The following is a 17,779-nucleotide window of genomic DNA, read 5'->3' on the forward strand; positions in this document are numbered from 1 at the left end:
ATTCACACCCTATTATTTCAAAGAGATAGCATGCTGGCTTTGTCAGTTGCTATCCAGTCAAAAGAAATTGCTGAAGGCGCAAGACGTGACAGCTCTGCATTAAAGTCACTCAACATACTTGCGTTTCTTTTTTTCCCCCCAACGTACATTGCGGTAAGCTTCCTTCCGTTAATATGTTGCAATTTAACAACAGATACCAATTACTAGTGTTCATAGACCCTATTCGCCCTTCCTCATTTTGCTGGGGCGCCACTGTATATTTACTGGATAACAGCTATTTCACTGACACTATCTATTTTCGTTCCATGGTTTTACTGGACCTTCGTCCAACACCGCGAGATTCCTCGTGACGCAATTCCATATGTTTCCAAAGATATGGATATATCATTCCACGGATTCATGGCAAAAGACAGGGAGCAGCAAAACTACCGTTTCCTTTGAACTTCAAAATAAAATCTACCCTATACTTAGTAATGAACTACCTTCGTCGCTGAGCTAATTCCATGAGATTACTAATGAAAATCTGACATACGTGTAGCGGATGTAGTAGATTTGAGGTTATGGATCTCGCTAGAGTTTCGGGAGGCTGGGCAAGATTATCTGTGGCAAGTAAGTTAACTTGGGCTTGTATCTCACTTATGAGCCAGACCCTTGCGTTACGCAGCAGCCATGTTATGGCAATAGAAGAGCGGGAATACAGAGGAAAATGAGCTTGTTCTGGGCGGTCTACATACTTAAGTGTGTCGTTATGCCTTGATAGGCTCTCCACCACCAGAGGCCAGGATATTACTGTGCCGCGACTGCTCAAAAACTGAAAGATGGTCTCTCTGGTCTATGATCAGATGCCTGGCTGGAAGGGTTCTCCAGCCTCCACGGAAGACTGTCTGATAATCTATACAGTCCAAATGCGCTGGCTCAGCCATTCCTTTCGAGCGTCTTGTGCCAATGCCATCGCTTCTAAGCTCAAATAACTGACAAGTGCGAATGCTGAGCTCTAGGCAAGTAGTCCTAATCGCCTTGGGCATACTCCGGCTAACATTGTTCCTCAGAAACGGTTAAACTAACGGACAAGCCTTGTGATACATCCTGGGCTTTGTAGGTTTATCATACATGCCAACAGGGCTGCAGAATACTCTACCTTAGCATCAATCTATACGGGGAACTTTCTAGCTTGTCCAGAATCCGTTACAGCGGCCAGAGCAGCCCTTAAGAGGACAAAATCTGCATCTCTACGATCGCAGATGCGCCAACGTAGCCTCCCAGTCTTGACATGTGGTTCAGTGAGATTCTTCTATTAGCACCGCTCATGACGTTTATTTTGCTAAGCAACAATCGTTGAGAGGTCTGACTCATCAAACTTGGAGCGCCTACAAAACTTAATTAACGGTCTACACTCACTGATACAATCACAATACTATTCCTGCAGTAGGCAGCTGCGCATTTTTAAAGCCCTCTATGTTCTCGCCGCGAATTACATCCAGATTAAGGCAAGAAGGCATTCAGCCTGCCTCATTGGCAATTAATCTACTGACCTATACGTCTGTAGACCTCGCGATTGAAAGAATTGGTGTTTGCGCCAGGGAATGTAAATTGTGCATGGCTGTGGCTGCTGTTGATTCATAAACATTTGAACTACTGTAAAGCTGTTGGCAAAAATGCGATTGCCCCTTATATCTTTCAAACCCTAATTCAAAGAGTAGCTAAATTACACTTGGTCCATGACACGAAATTATCATCCAAGTCGCCCTTAGCCACCATCGAAGATACTTGTTGTGCGTGGCCGTCCTTTGTGCTTTACTTCCAAGCCAACGAATATGAGGATCTCAAAATTGAAGTTCCAGTGCCAGATTCTTCCTGGTGCATTTTGTAAATGGCCAGAGGAGTCCTATGGTTGCATAAATCCTTGTTTGTTTACTAATGAATATCTACTCCCATCCTGATACCCGTGAGCCTGCAAGTACCCTGGGAGCTTACGTAGATGCGAACGCCACAAATTCACTGGATGCACGTAGTCGATATTCACTTTTGTGGAACCTCTTCACAGGGTATTCGTCCTCCTGGATAATTCCAATTTCGTTTGAGTGGCGGAAGTACGAGATGTGCCCAAATTTGGGACACAATCGTACACGGCTATTGTTGATGGCGTGGAGCGGTGCAGGAGAACAGACAGAGTTCTGTCCATCCTGGAGGTAAAGCCGACGTCAAGGTTCACGAAGGCGGCTCCTGTCCAGATGCAGGAGACGCCCGAGGCCGTTGGATGGCTCAAGCACCAATCTGGGGGTGTTCCGGAGCTCTGGGAAAAGAGGTAGATATAACTCAGTATTAACGTGAATATTATAAATGCAAGGCTAACAGATCAGTCGCCTCATAATCTACCAGGGAAAAAAAAGAGGTATTCCTCACCCTCATGGCGCCAGGTACTCGTTACGTTGAGTATTTGGAGTGGACAGTTCCGACGACCACCGCTGAACCAGAGGAATTCATTAAGATGCAGTCCTTTGGACCATGGAGCATAAAGAAGGAGCCTGAGCTCCGGAGCCTCTGCCTGGTGCTGCTGGCATTTCTGTCAGCCGCTGAGGTAGTGGCCCACTAGGTCTTCGCAGTGTCTTCAAATACCATAGCATAGGCTTACTCGTCGAGCACGGAGTACACGCCATTGCCTAGCCTTTGAATGTGCGAGGACAAAGGCATTGTTTGGAGGAACAGAAGGTATGGTTCAAAGTAAACCATTCATAACTCCATTTGTCTTTCCCAACTGATGTATATACAGAATGAACAACAATGCCAAATATCGACTTCAGAACCCTTTAAGTGCAGACAGGAGCGCAAGATCGCTAACTGAGAAACTTGCGCGACGGTACGTTGAGCATGGGCTTCGGTCTTCCCGCTTGCGCAGGTGATAAACCTCCGCATAACCCGAGCAGAATTATTGACGTGCAACCGACCCAAACTGCCTAGGTGGTCTGGTCGTTCGACGGGTAACAGCAAACCATTTCCTCTTGACAGGATCCCCCGGCTCGAATCCCACCTTCCGGTCCTCCGTCAGCTTCCACAAAGCCTGCATCAAAAACGGCACCATAGCCCCGTCAATCACCTCGTCCGGCACCATCCCAAACATTGCCCTCGCGATTTCGTGCAGCGTCATACCCCCCTTCCTCCCGCCTCCTTTCCCTCCCTCCTTCTCCACCCTCTCCTTCTCCTTCACCAATACTGACAAAATCCCCCGCACACGCGTCTCCTTATGCCGGATGTCTTCCTTCAGCTTGCTGGGCAGGTCACCAATAACAGCTCCATGCGCAGGGTATCCAAGCACACAGCCCAGGCCCGCCATGAGCTCCAGACTCTCCATAAACCGCCCCAGATCGGGGGCCACGCTGAACCCGTGCCCCAGCACATTATCCCCAGTGAACAGGGCATTTTCTTCCTCAAGCAGGAAGCACATGTGGTCGACCGAGTGGCCGGGCGTGAAGACCGCACGAACGGTCGCCCCCTCCACGGCAAAGATCTGCCCATCGTCTATGGGCTTTTGGCCCGCATCGGGGAGGTTCTTGTAGACGCGATCGGCGAAGGCGGGGTTGTAGGAGATCAAATCTGGGACGCCGCCTGTGTGGTCGCCGTGCCAGTGGGTGAGGAGGATATGTGAGATGGAGATGTTGTTCGAGCGCAGGACCTCGCTGATGCGGGTGAGCCAGATGGGGATACCCTGCCTGTGTTAGCTGCGTCAATGGTTGGGTAGGAGGTTGGCACGTACCTGGCCGGTATCGATCAGGATGCGGGACGACCCTGTTCCGACGAGATAGGTGTTGGTGCCTTGTAGGTGCATGGCACCTGGATTCCCGCCGAGGATGCGGATTACTCTGCTGCTGACGCTTGAGGTATCGGGAAGATGAGGGAGGGTGGCATCCTGGCCGGAGAGGTACTCCTCCCAGAACGCCTGGTTGAATGGCATGCGAGGAGGCATTGCATGCGTCTGCAGAGTATACAGAACTCTGGAGTTCTCAGTCAGAGAATCCAGATTATCTTAGGGCAGGGGATCGGCAGAAAGGTTTTGTTGTGTTATAATCCGAGCTGTTGCTCCGTGTTGGATGCTAAAATCCGACATCGGAAATGCCGAAGCGCCAAAATCCGAGACTTCCTTGCAGCAGGCTACCCTTGTGATGGAGAAAGAGACTAACATAAGCAATACTCCTTGAATCTAGGCAGCATTATGGAGGAAGTTGCCTGACATCCGGGCTGGTCATAGAGCGCAAAGTGCCTGATATGCTATTGTAGATGAGTTTGAAGTGCGATGAGGAGAATGTCATGAGCCTGGCTTCTACACTGGAACGGTCTTATTTTCTTTACAGTATTTGACTAGTATGTAATGTGGAGCACGTAGAACATGATTGTTGTTGATAATTTCTGCCAGAAACCGGCGCTCTATCAAAAGTCTCATCTCTATTGGAACAAAAACTCCGCCTCCCAATCAACCGAAGCTAAAGTCCGGATAACCAGTCGGATGCCTTATCGTCTTATTACTACTTCATTCTAACCGTCTATGGCCAAGAGACGGAAGCGCCCAGTCCCAGTTAAGGAAGAAACATGTTCGACTCGGCATGATCAATATCCGACATCAGCTGCTCCCACGTCCGCAGCGACGGCTCGGCGTCCACTGGAGGGATCTGGCCCCCAAGCAGCGGCTGGCTCTCCATATCGAACTGTAACAACAGCGGATCCAGATCGAGTTTGGCCAACGGCTCTACGGCGCCCACCGGAGCCAAGTCCAACCCGAGCTGGGGATGAGCATGGGAGAAAGCTGTCGGCCAAGACAGGTCGCTGAGGGTGTCGCTCAGAGCGGTGCTGGCCCGCGAACGCGGCGTAGCTGCAGCTGATGTCACGGCACTGCTACTGAGGCTGAATGTCGGACTAGGCCTTGCGAGCTGCAGAAGGGGGCCCGCCTTGTCCCGTGCCCGACATATCAGATTCTCCAGTGGACGCTGGATTGCTTCCTCCTGGCCCGCGACACCTTCACGACGCAGCATCTGATAACATGCCTCGATGATTGGCCACGCGCTCTGGATTTGGGTCGCATCCGGGCAGAGGGAGCACTCGGTGATGGCGACCGCCAGCGCGTGCCAAGGCATCGTCACGTACCAGCGGAATCCCTCGCCGCGGGGATCTGTGTGCATCAGGTGCGCCTTTTCCAAGACGTTCAGGGCCAGGCGGAGCACCTCGTGGTTGTGCTCCTGCGAGCTGGGAGACGACGAAGACGACGGCGGCTGGCTGCTGCTGCCGTGACCGGGCTGCGGGAGCTGGAGCGGCCGTAGAGCGGACAGCCGAGCGCCAGAGACGAGGCATTGCGTGCCGTGCCAGGTGAACCAGGCGTACGGCGAGGACTCGGGGTCGCAAAAGTGCAAGAGGCGGAGCGCATTCTGTTCAAAGCGCTGCGCGTGTTGCTGTTGAGACGCCTTGTGCTGGGGGGATGCCGCGTCGCCGAAGTTCAGGGCCCGCCCTGCTAGCTGGATGTGATATGTGACTAGTGCGAAGGTAGTGTCGCACAGCCCCTCCCTGTTTGGGATGTCATATGTTACGGTTGGATCGAAATCCGAGTCGTTGATGTGCTGGGGCAGAGAGAATGTGGAGGTGGCCTCGTCGGTGTTGATGAGCGGTTCGGAGGCCTGGCTGAAGGAGGTCTGCAGGTCCATCAGGGAGATGGTGAGCCACAACCGCCTGCACATCTGTTGGTTGAAGAATGTCCCATCCTGCTGCCTGTGGAGCCCGAGTGACTTTGCCAGCCGCACGGCCACCGCTGTCAGCGTCCATGCGGCCTGACTGCGGTCTTCGGATCTTCTGGCAATCTGTTCCAGGGAGTCAGTCAAACAGTGCCGCTTTTGGTCTTGAGGCCTTGTTGAAGAGGCCGGGACTTACGAGGTATAGCACAAATGCCTGCAGGCCAGTGATGCTGGGAGAGGCCAGCAACCCGCTTCTATCCAGTGCGGCCTCACACGCTCGTCGAGAATCCGCCACAATGCCGCTGCACCTGCTCCTTTGAAACAGGGCCCAACATTGATCGTCGGTCAAACTCACGGCAGCAACGTAGCAAATGGCCGACCGCAACGCATCCACGGCAACGTGCGTCTCCGGATAATCGAGGTACTGCTCCCCATGTAACAGCCACTTCTCAACAGATGGCCGGTGCAGGATTTTAATGATGGGGTCGACTTGCTGGAGGTAGACCTGGCATAACTGCCTTGTCATTTCTTTGTCTTCGAGGACTGGGGTCCAGGTAAGGGTCAGATCATTTCCGCCATTCAGGCCAAGGACCCGAAACCCGCCGTCGTCCATTTTCGAGATGCCATGCGCCGGCGGGCTATGGGTATCTGATTTGGTTTCTGAGCTCGATCCTATGTCGCCACCAAGGTCTTGTATCTGATCCACCAACACGGGAGACAGTCAGCATCCCAGTGCCAGTCTAGATTGGCCCTCGCGATATTGCCTACCTCTCCAGCCAAATTAGTCCAGAAACAATCAGGGCGCGGAGTCGAGGGTGGTTGCTTCTGGACACTAGTCGGAGCGGACAAGGTGCATGACAGTGAGTTTGTTGGCGCCGGATATGAATTGTTAAAACCCGACTGTCCCTCGTCAGCAGGCCCGACTATAAACCGGTATGCGCAACTCACCTGGCTAACAGGTGCCGGAGACGGGCTCTGCGTGGCCGCGCGCATGCTGTTGACTAGCGCCTCAAGCCGGTGAAGGCGTTTCCTGAGGTCTTCGTCGACTGCCACCACGGCGCTGGAGGAAGCTTCTATCTGTTTTTCTTCGGAAGATACCGGACCCGCCACAGGGGTCGGCGCGCGTGTGGGCACGGACGCTGGGGACATTGGGCGAGCTCGTCGTGCATGGACACCTCGTGGCAGGCGTGGCCGGTGGACAGGGATACAGACCACGCCTGCCGAGACGCAGTTGGTGCAGGGATCGACTTTGTCGCACTTGATCTTGCGCTCGCGGCAGAGCTCGCAGCTGAGATGGGGGGTTTGGGGGCGTTTCCGCTGATTACTTTTCTCCATCTTGTCAACGGTTGGTGGTCCGGTGGCGGGGCGTGAGTTGATGTCTATATATGCTTCGTCGGACCCGACAAGCGAAAACAAGCCCTCTTGGATTTCTCGGTTCTCGAACAAGATAGGGTGGCGATAACTCCATCCGGGCTGCATAAGATCTAGGTCTCAGGACACGAGGGAAACACGAGGAAAACACGAGGTGAACACGAGGATGAAACCATTGGCAATGTAACGCAACCCCTGCAAGTGCGTGCATATATAACCGCTATAAGGATGTTGCCTGGTATCTTCTCTTAAAATGACCGGAGTGGGCATAGTGCTTTTCTACTTGGAAGAAGTGACTCCTACATCTTCTATCGGTGGATCGTACAACGGTAGATGACAATGACCGAGCGACTACGATAGGGTGGACAGCCATCACATCGTGCAGGCAGATGCAGGTTGTTACGTATCTGGTGCGACAAAGGTGGGCATACAAAAGATGCGATAGGTTGAGCTTGATGCGAGGCAGACTTCTGGAGTAGACGAGTCGACGCATCGGAATGCCCGTAGCCTCCCTGTACCAACAGCACAATCCGGTGGCGCAGAGCAGATATCCATCAGTTCTGGATAACCATGCAAGCACGCTAGCGTTGTGGAACATGAAATAAGCGACCGGATATTAGCCTCGAGAAACATTTTTCTCGAACCACCACATGTGACAGTCTGGGCGCCTACCACCATGCTCAAGATGCGCAGATTCTTATCGCGATCTAGAATCCGACGTGTATCAAGTTCCTCTGCTGATTCGTGGGCTGTTTACTGGTGTTTACGTGGCCAGATTTCCTCATTTGTCCAATACGAGCATGGACAGTGGTAGCATCCAGTGAGAAGGAGGCGATATCCGTGATGCCTATTTCAGTACGGCCTTAATTTCCATAACCTTATTTATATCACAGACGATCTTCTTGAAATACTGGGCCCAGCCTAGGGCTTGTGTGTCTCGTCCCGTCTTGGTCAAACTTTGCTGCGGTGTTCTTGTCTGTTTCTCAGCGATATGGATACAAGGTCTTTTGACCTTCATTACTCTCAGCTGCCATCCTCCTGATAATGCAAGATAATCACAACGATAGTCAGTGCTCTTGCTCTCAGAATCGGTCCCACATTCCCAACCCTAAGTGACAAGGCTCGCTGCAAAGGGATGGGGGTATTGATCTTGCTCCTCCAATCATGCCAATTATCAATATTAATAGAGCGCTAGCTTCATGCTGCATTATCCACTTGAGGCTAGTCAAAACCAGCGGGAGCCCCATCCATCAGCATTCCGCACCTCTGAATAGTCGGCTGCGGGGGGAACTCGTATTCATCAGACCATTGCAGTGGAGACATGTATTACCCCTGGTAGCCAGTCTAGCGGCCTATGGCATGATCTGCACGCTTCGGCAGATATCGCTTTTCTGGGAATCGGGAGCCATGGGTTAGTTACTCTGGCGAGATCGCCCATCAGTTGCGGGAGACAATTAACCTCCGATATCAGGAACTAATTCAGCACAGCGTTTTCGTTGCTTATGCCAAGCGTTTCCTTAATACGAGCGCAGCTTTCAGCCAATGACATTTCCTCCACGTGATAAAGCTCGATATTAGCCAATTTGTCTGATATAATTGAAGTTGGAAATTGCAACATCGCGTTAAGGCACCAAATACGGCCTATTGACTGGCTGGGCAGACCCACTTAGGTGGTTTTCTTATGTCGGGGGTTGACTGGCGGAGGTGTCTTCAAGCAAGGGGTATCGAGTCATGTTGCACGTACTGGTCCAGCTTATGTCTCTATAAATATTAGACGCGAGCTAACGAGTGCTAGGGGCCCGGCCAGGTTACATCTCCGTTCCAAGAGACCTGTGGCCAAAGCGAACCTTATTACTCGATTCGAGTCTGCAATGAGTACGATGGTCGAGGTCATGGGTGTAAGGGTATCAACCATGTGCAACCTGCTGCTCTTTTATGTTGCATTATCTTTGGGATTCCACTGTCAATGATCTTGTGTACCACTATAGTGGACAACCAATTGTATTCCCCCAACCAGCCCCGATTCGATAGCGGTTTGAGACCGGGCCAGATACCCGTACAGTCTCACTAGCTTCCTCACTAGTCCTGACACTACGCTAAATATTTATTAGCAGAATACAGACCGGGGCTAGACAGTCTCCCGCCTGTTTCCAGCGAATTGGTGGTTAGGTGGGCCTCAAGATCAGTGCAACCATGGCATTCTCGTGTAGGCATTCTCGTCTAGTAGTACAAACCGTTCAAGGTGACACGGGCTTCTTCTGCGAAAGCTCCCGCCACTGAGCCATTGGCCGATGCAGCGCATAGAACCGCTGTTTCGACCGTCGCACTGCGTCCTGTGATCTTTTCCATGCTCGGTCATAGTAACTCCCAATCGCCGCACCCAGATCGGCCCCGATGCCAGCCGCAACCGCAGCAGCCAGCTCGACCCCATCCGCAAGTGCATGATTGCCTCCCTCGCCACCAAAGATGGGCATCGCGTGCCATGAGTCGCCCACAAACACGACACCCTGCCCTACAGCGCGCTGCATGTCTTCTCGCGTCACAGACACGCACCGCACGGCCCAGTGAAACAACCGGTGATGCTGGATAGCCTCGCCGTTGAGAAACAGACTCCACGGCTCGGCCAGCTCGCGCGACGCAAGCTCCTCCACCAGCGCGGGTGGGATCTGCTTCGCGTCCTCGGAGGCGAGATGGGGCCGGTACAGCGGGTCGTCCTCGCCGCTGCCCCAAGCCGGCCGCGAGTACGACCAGTCCATGTGGACGTGCGTCTTGGTCATGTTGCAGACGGCGAACGGCGCGTTGAAGCCATCGCCGACCCCCGCGAGGATGTTGGACTCCCCACTGTGTGGCCGGAATATCCGGTCGAAATCGGCCCTGGGCAGCAGGAACTCGCCATGGTAGAGCACCGCAGGGACAGTGTCGGGGTGGACGTCCGGGAGGACCTGCGATCGAACTATAGCACATATTATCAGTTTATTCCGACAATGCGAGAGGAGCAAGTCTTCCTACCGGTCGAGTTCACACCGTCTGCGGCAACCACCATCAGCCCCCGATAGGACGACCCGTTCTCAAACTCAGCCCGCACATCCCCCAAGCTCCCCTCCACCCTCTTCAGCCGATGTCCGTACCGCACATCCAGCTCCTCCTCCCCACAGTCCGCAATCCACCTGCGCAACGCATTCCGGTTCGCGCGCACAACCTCCTCCTTTTTCGGCGAGTTCGCGTCCGGCACAAATAGTTTCTCTGCGGTCCCGTTATCCCACACAATCTGGTCGATCCAGCCCGAGCCGCCGATTTCCCTGTCCGGCGCGACGCCGCGCCTCAAGCTTCGCAGCGGCACGTCCCCGAGAGCGGACAGCAGTGCCGAGAAGCCCCATTCGCGCAGGCTGATGGCGAAGCCTTGTCTGCGCTCTGGGCTGGATGCTTCGAAGACGATGTTCGGGATGCCGCTGTTTGTGAGCAGGCGTGCGGTTGTGAGGCCTGAGATGCCGGCTCCGATGATGAGGACGGGGAGTGGCGGTGCCATTGTCGTTTACACGGTGATTTTGGCAGGCAAATAGAAATTGATCCAGATCTCTTTGATTAATTGCATCTTCCGTGCTTAGCCAATGTATAGCTGCCCAGGAACGGGAGGCTGCAAGGCTGAGTGGGTAAAACCCGAAAGGAAAAGCGCGGATTTTGCATGGAGGCTCCGGGTTTTGGCGCCGGATTTTAATGAATAGAAGGACACATAAGTAGCAACAGACTCTCTATCGCTTTTGACATGCACATCAGACAACCCACAAAGACAAAAGACAACTATATTTGGCATTAGGGTGGTCAGGGATGGTGATTCTGGAAAGTGTGGGCGAGATAGGTGGTTAGCTAGCTACATAAACATATTTTATATAAAATAATCCTGATTGGCTTGATGATCCAAGCCCGTAAACAAACCTTGTGGCTTGCCGAGTTTACACTCAAATATAGATCAAGCTACAGTGGCGCGTCAAAAGTTTGAATCCAATGGTATTTCCTGCTAGCCTGATTAGGCTACCGTAATATTTTATCTGCAGATTCGAATCTAATACCTCGTATACCCAGCCATTCGCCTGAATGACTGCCTGGACCTGATAAGGTATGGTATTAGATAGCTTCTCGAGCATTTAATTATTAATATTATTCCATGCCTCCTTTTCTGCATGTACAAGCCGTTTAGACATATCTACTGATCTGGAGCATGCTTAAGGTCAGGGTAGAGCGGCTAGAGCTTATAGATATATTGCTTCATAATGGATTCAATTAGATTTAAATTAGGTTAATAAGGTGGTTAGGCCATAACCTCTACCTCTAGGTCTCAAAGAACCTATTAAAGAATCCTTGCAGTATGGACAGACTGTACACTCGGCCATTTACAGTCTGAGGTCAACTGGTAAGATCAGCACGACGGGAGCTAGATAACCGTATATTGCCTAAGCAAGGAGAACTAATCGCTATGCGGAATACCAGTGAGAAAATCTACAGAAGTCCACGGAAGGCTAGTAGAACCTAGGAGTATCGCATAGAGGATGTACACCCTGTAGTAGAGATCCATTTAATATTATAGATATTGATCGGTTACAGAGATTAGAGGAATTGAGCATAAGTGAGATATAGATTGATTGACAAATGACAAAGACAAGGTTCTACAGATACACAAAAGGAGAATCTATTAACAATACTCTTCCAACCACGCGGTCATCTCCCCGATAGTCGGACACTCCAGGAACAGCGAACTCTTAATCTCGATTCCCAGCTCGGCACGGAACTTCTCCGACAACACAAGCGACATGAGCGAGTCGACACCCAGCTGCACGAAGCTTGCGTCCGGTGTCAACGCCTCGAGTTCCAGCCCTGTCTCACGAGCCATCACCTGCAGGCACTGGCCCACCACGCCGGTGTCCACCGGATCGCCCCGGTCCGATTCAGCCGGTGTTACGACGACGGATTCCTCGGGAGACCGTTCCTCGGAGGGAGGGGTGAGCGGGGGGGTGGAGTCTTCGGACTTGCTGACGGCGGGAAGTGGGATTGCGACTGGTTTGCTCGAGACCACTGGGGCTGAGACAGGGACCGCAACAACAGGAGGAGTGGTCTTTTTCACAGTGGTGGCGCTGGGAGCGGTCTCCTGCTGCTGTGCCGCATGGGAAGCCGCGGCAGCGGGCGAGAAGAATCGGTCCATGAGAATCCGCGGCACGCGACGGAATCGAATCTGGCCGACCATGCCCACAATCCGCTCGCCCTGCAGGATGTACACGTCACCCGCGTACATGTTGGCCTCCTCGGGCAGTGGGAACATGCGCACGTAGCTGCGATATTTGCCGCCAGCCTCCAGCGGGTTCAGCAGCCGGAAGCTGGAGCATCCGGGTGTGACGTAGAAGAAGTCCCTGGTGTTGGACGCATCGCTGCCGTTCATGACCAGGCCGGCCAGGTGCGAGACGCTGTCAATCCAGTGGGGCGGCGTGTGCCAACTGCCGTGCCGCTCCTCGACGAGCGTCACCTCCGCCATGGCCTCGTGCTCGTGCAGCACCACCTGGTCCATCCCGCGATACCGGTCCGCGTAGTCGACGACGTTCTTGAAGAGCGCATAGGCCAGCGGCTTGGAGAGCTTGCTCGCCTTGCCTTCTGCGGCGCGCTGTTCGAGCGCCTCCATGCGGCCTAGGACCAGATGGGACAGCCGGTCCCATTCCTTGGTCCACTCGGCTGGGTCCTCGAACCGGACCACGGCTGTGGCGAAGGATTCGGCGGCGCACTCGCCAGTCTCGACGCTCGCGTTGAACCAGGCAAGGGACATGGAGCTGGTGGCCAGGTCCAGGTGTGCCTTGAGCACAAGTGGCTGGACGCTTCCTTTCTTCTCGAGGGCGACCTGGGCGTGCAGGACTTCGACATCCGAAAGGTTCATGTGCACATCCTTGACCTGGGGAACCAGTCGGCGGTAGAGGTATTCACCAACAGTGAAGGCCATGTCGGACCAGATAGACTGTATAGAAGTTAGCCACAGCGGAAATACAGAAGATTAGAATAATGACATACCGAAGTTGCAACGCCGCAGTTATTCATCCTATGGCCATGGAGAGCCTCCAGGAAATCAGGATGCTGCATGTCAGAGAGGACTTGGAGGGTGGCCGTTGTCGCCTCGACCGTCTCCTCGGTGATCTGGTGAACCAGCGAGGTCCGGAGCGCTGAAGGGCGCGACATGGTCAGAGACAGAGGGGCTTTCTTTTCCCCGTACTTGAGCAGTGCCTTGTCCAGCGTCCATGTTCCAATGTACGGAATCCAGTAGTCGGTCTCATTCCAGCTGTAGGTGGGCAATTTCAGCAGCGAGTACTCCTGCTCGCGGGGCCGGAAGTATTCCGCCCAGCAGGGCGTGAGCCCCGCCAGCTGGAGGGTGACCAGGCTCTTGGACATGGTGGCCAAGTTGTCCTCGTTGCGCCGGCAGGAGGAGATCACGGATGCGGCGCTGTCTATGCCACGCACAAGGCCAGCACAGATGGGGTGCGGCCCGACATCGATCCAGATCGTCTTGGCGTCGACCAGGCCGAAGTCCTGAGCGGCTTCAATAGCGGCGACGAAATCCACAGCCTCGCGGGTCGCACGGCGCAGGTACTGTGCGTTGATGGACTTGCGGTCGAACACCACGCTGCCGAGCAGGGGGGACAGCACGGGGATGCTGGGAGCCTTGAACGCGATCGGCGCCGCAAGCGCCTCCAGCGAGTCCAGGATGGGGTCCATTTGCGCGGTGTGGAAGGCGAATGGCACGTCCAGCTGCGTGCATTTGATACTGTTTGCCTCAAGGGCCTGGCGGATCGTATTGATAGACTCCTTAGCGCCGCCGATGACGGTATCTTGGGGAGTGTTGCGACAGCACACTTCGTAGGCAATTTCAGCAGTGTCGGGGCTGCCTGCAATAAGCTCTTCAATATCATCCTCGGACGCGCGAACGGACAGCATCGACTGGCTGCCCGGAGTGCATCGTTCCTCGGTCAGCTGCGCGCGCCGTCCCACGAGGTAAAGAGCGTCCGCAGCGGAGATGACGCCAGCAACAGCGAATGCAGCGTATTCACCAAGACTGTGCCCCACGACAGCGCTGATGCGAATGCCGAGGTGCGACCAGAAGCGTGCCAAGGCAATTTCCAGTACCACAACACTGAGCTGCGAAAGAACGGGCGACGCGGGCCCATCATCAATGCTACCGTCGATGACGGGGACAACGGACGGGAATCCCAGCCGCTGTCCAATCTGGTCAAGCTGGAGTACCTGCGTACGGAAATAGGGGAACTCGGCGAAGAGCTCCCGGCCCATGCCGCTGTAGTAGGCACCCTGGCCAGTGAAGGTCAACACCACGGACGGAGCGTCGTTCGGGATGGCCCGCAGCTCGGCAGACGCCTTGGGGCTGTCCAGCCAGGAGCGGAGGGACTTCTGTAGAGCCGCGATGTCGGAGGCTGCGGTTCCAAACCGCATGCTGTGGTGCATCCGCCGCGCGCAGAGGGTGTAAGAAAGGTCTGCAAGGTTCGCGTCGGGGTTCTGATCCAGCCACGACAGCAGTTTCTCGATGTTGGCCTGTAGGGACTTCTTGCTCTTGGCAGAGATGACTACTGGATGAGTTGTGCGGTCGTCCTCAGTTGAAACCTTGACTCTCTCCGGGGCGTCTTCCAGCAGCACGGTGGTGTTGCCGCCGTGTGCTCCAAAAGAGTTCACGACCGCCAGACGCTTCTTGCCTGCGGGCCGTGGCCACGGGGTGTTCGCCATGGCCAGACCCACGTTGCGTCGATCGAGGTCCTTGGGAATGATCGGGTTGATCTCGGTCTTGATGCCGATGTGCTTGGGAATCAGGTTCTTTTGGTAAACCAGGAGCGCCTTGAGCAGGGAAGCGATGCCCGCCGCAGCCTCACCGTGCCCGATGTTACTCTTCACTGCGCCCAGATACAGGCGCTGATCGGGTCGACGGCGAGGCATAGAGGGTGCAAAGACATCGGACACCGATTCGGACTCCACCGCGTCACCAGCCTGGGTGCCGGTGCCGTGAAGCTCGACATAGCTCACATCGAGGGGGTTGACGCCAGCTTGGTGCAGCACCTGGCGGTAGTTGTCCTTTTGCGCGCCAGCATGAGGGTGCGTGATCGAGACAGCCTCAGCAGAATGGTTCGTGCGGGCACCCAGAATCACAGCCAGGATGTTGTCGTTGTCCGCCTCGGCATCTTCCAGCCGCTTGATGACGACCGACCCGATTCCATCGGAGCGGCAATACCCGTCGGCGTCCTTGTCCCAAACCTTGCATTGTCCCGTCTTGGAGAGGAAGTGGCCGTTCCCAAGACCGGCGTAGTTATCGGGGTCGGTGATGACGTTCAGGCCACCAGCAATGACCGTATCGGCCTCGCCGGCCCACAATGCCGAGCAGGCTGCCTGCACTGCCGCCAGGCCACTTGAACAGGCGGTGTCAATGTTGAACGAAGGCCCGGAGAACTTGAAGAAGTAGTTGATTCGCCCATTGGCAAAGGCGCGCTCGCCACCAGGCACCGCATACGTGCTGATGTTCTGGGAGGCGTTCAGCTCCCGCCAGTCGTCGCTGGCTTGTCCGAAGAATGTGCCAATGCGGTTTGGCTGGGTGGATGGGGTGCGGCCGGGGACGAGGCCTGCCATTTCCATGGCCTCGTATGCGGTGACAAGGGCAAGCCGGTGCATGGGGTCCGTTTGCTCGGCCTGGTTAAATGTTAGTATCGTTGCAGAAGGAGGCTGGGGTTGGTAGATGAGCTTACCTCACGCGGGGACATATTGAAGAAGCCGGCATCAAAGTAGCCTGGCCGATCAATGAAATTTCCGAATGGAGTCTGAGTCGCGTTCTCCGTCTTGCCTGTAGGGTCATAGTGTGTGTTCAGGTCGAATCGGTCCGGCGGCACTGTAGTGAGGGTATCGCGTCCCTGCTCGAGCAGCTCCCAAAACAGCTCCGGGTCATTGGCGCCTCCGGGTAGCCGGCAAGCCATACCAACGATGGCGAGCTTGGAGGCCGCGTAGGAAGCAGGGCGGCGAGCACCATAGTCTCCGTGCACCCAGGACACAAAATCGCGCCGGGCCCGCTCCAGCTCGGGGAAGTCGGTCTCGATTTTGGTCAGGATACCCTTCAGGACCAGTGACATGCGGAAGGAGTCAATCAGATATCTTCCTGTCGATTCCCTAAGCTTGACGTGCTCAAGGATACCGGCCGTAACGTTGTCCACGAAGATTGTGCCAGTCAGCAGCTCGGTGCCAATCTCCAGGAAGAGCTCTCCGGCTGTCTTGGCCTCGAACGGTTTGCCGGTCTGGGAGGAGATCAAGGGGAGTCGCACAGGCCGGGAAGTGGGGATCACAGACTCGGCGCTGTTGATGACAATTTCGATATCATCCTGGCTGTACAGATGCGGTGCGTGGCAGAGACCGTCGTACACGGGCAGCGGCAACGACTTGGAGTATCGCAGGCTGGGCGAGTGTTGGAAGGCGGCTTTGATGCGTGATGGCGGCCCACTCACACTGACGGACGTCTTGTCCGCAGCACTGACAAAGACCTTGGTGAGCTCCGGGTTCTGCGTGACTTCATTGAACTGAGCAATCTCCTCTTGAACTGCTTCGTGCGACATATTGGTGACGACGGTCGCCCAACTCTGAAGCGTTCCATCCGACTGGGGCGCTTCGAGCTTCGTCGAGATGTCGGCGACATACACCCCCAGACGGAAGGAGACGCGAACACTTTCCGCTCCGACCTTGGCCACATCTGCCAGGCTGCTGGATAGAGCTACGGCAGAGCCGGCAAGAATGCCGATGCTCAGGCCCGCGAGAATGGTCTGGGATGGATCTAGGTCCCATTCAATATCCTCCGCTTCATAGTGTCTAGACAGTTCCTTAGGTCAGTAGAGTCCAAAAGTCACAGGAGAAATGAAATGAATAAATACCCGATGAACATGCCAAGTTCGAGTATCGTAAGTATCGCGCTCTCCATAGCAGCGCCTAGAGCGCCCTGGCGAAAGTCGATCTCGGCCAGCGTGCAGGCCGTGTCGAAATGAGGCACCAGCTCCTGGAGCTGTTGGGGCAACTTGGCCACCTCCTCTTTGAGGATCGCGGTGGATTCATCGAGAAAGAGGGACAGCAGCCTGAACCGCCGGTCCTTGCTGTGTTGGTGCAATCGCCGGAACAGATCCTTCAGGTCATCGCTGGGGAATTCATTCCCGAACCATACAATCTGTGCGCGAGGAGTCTCCATGATTTGATACTTGGATGAGGTTGATGTTGAGTGTCGATCAATTGCCTTCCTGGAGGAATCGTCGACTAGATATGGTCAGACTAACGGCCCCCTGAGGCACATAATAATTAACTTGCAAACAGGCATCATCCCACTCGTGCTGCAGTTGATGAGGTTAAAATCCGAGATCTGCAAAACCCGAGACGGTGTAAAATGCGCAACAAACGCTTTTGTTCTGATTCCTAGAATCCGCCTCGTATTGGTCTTGGCCTGATGAACTCCACAAAGGCCGAACAATATTCGGAACGGGCGCGCTTCCTGCAAAATCCGACATCGATAAGAGATAATATAACCTGGCGAAGGATCAAAACCAAAACCCTGTAGGCCCACAGATACTACCTCTCGCAACAGACTTAATTTGGAGACCGGAAGCCCTTCAAGCGATTAAAGGCTGAAGTTCGCCATCCACCGGGGT

At 54.5% G+C, this 17,779-nt stretch overlaps 4 protein-coding genes across 4 annotated transcripts; all 4 read right to left on the minus strand.

Moving 5' to 3' along the window:
• Positions 1 to 2,926: 2,926 nt before the first annotated feature.
• nscB (metallo-beta-lactamase type thioesterase nscB) lies at positions 2,927 to 3,961 on the minus strand (the record flags this gene model as incomplete). Its single annotated transcript, XM_043287437.1, has 2 exons — positions 2,927 to 3,703; positions 3,752 to 3,961. The coding sequence occupies 2 exons, from the start codon at positions 3,959 to 3,961 to the stop codon at positions 2,927 to 2,929; spliced, it is 987 nt and encodes a 328-aa protein (XP_043143372.1).
• A 607-nt stretch (positions 3,962 to 4,568) lies between these two features.
• nscR (Zn(II)2Cys6 domain-containing transcription factor nscR) lies at positions 4,569 to 7,046 on the minus strand (the record flags this gene model as incomplete). Its single annotated transcript, XM_043287438.1, has 4 exons — positions 4,569 to 5,837; positions 5,908 to 6,408; positions 6,480 to 6,611; positions 6,660 to 7,046. 4 exons carry the CDS (start codon positions 7,044 to 7,046, stop codon positions 4,569 to 4,571), a joined length of 2,289 nt encoding a protein of 762 aa, XP_043143373.1.
• Positions 7,047 to 9,319: 2,273 nt separating this feature from the next.
• Positions 9,320 to 10,608, minus strand: nscC (FAD-dependent monooxygenase nscC; the record flags this gene model as incomplete). The annotated part of the gene is made up of 2 exons (XM_043287439.1): positions 9,320 to 10,035; positions 10,092 to 10,608. The coding sequence occupies 2 exons, from the start codon at positions 10,606 to 10,608 to the stop codon at positions 9,320 to 9,322; spliced, it is 1,233 nt and encodes a 410-aa protein (XP_043143374.1).
• Positions 10,609 to 11,769: 1,161 nt separating this feature from the next.
• Positions 11,770 to 17,325, minus strand: nscA (non-reducing polyketide synthase nscA; the record flags this gene model as incomplete). Its single annotated transcript, XM_043287440.1, has 4 exons — positions 11,770 to 13,074; positions 13,128 to 15,794; positions 15,851 to 16,955; positions 17,018 to 17,325. 4 exons carry the CDS (start codon positions 17,323 to 17,325, stop codon positions 11,770 to 11,772), a joined length of 5,385 nt encoding a protein of 1,794 aa, XP_043143375.1.
• Positions 17,326 to 17,779: the final 454 nt, after the last annotated feature.

Source organism: Aspergillus udagawae (assembly GCF_001078395.1).
Source record: "Aspergillus udagawae IFM 46973 DNA, scaffold_2, whole genome shotgun sequence".
Lineage (NCBI taxonomy): Eukaryota > Fungi > Ascomycota > Eurotiomycetes > Eurotiales > Aspergillaceae > Aspergillus > Aspergillus udagawae.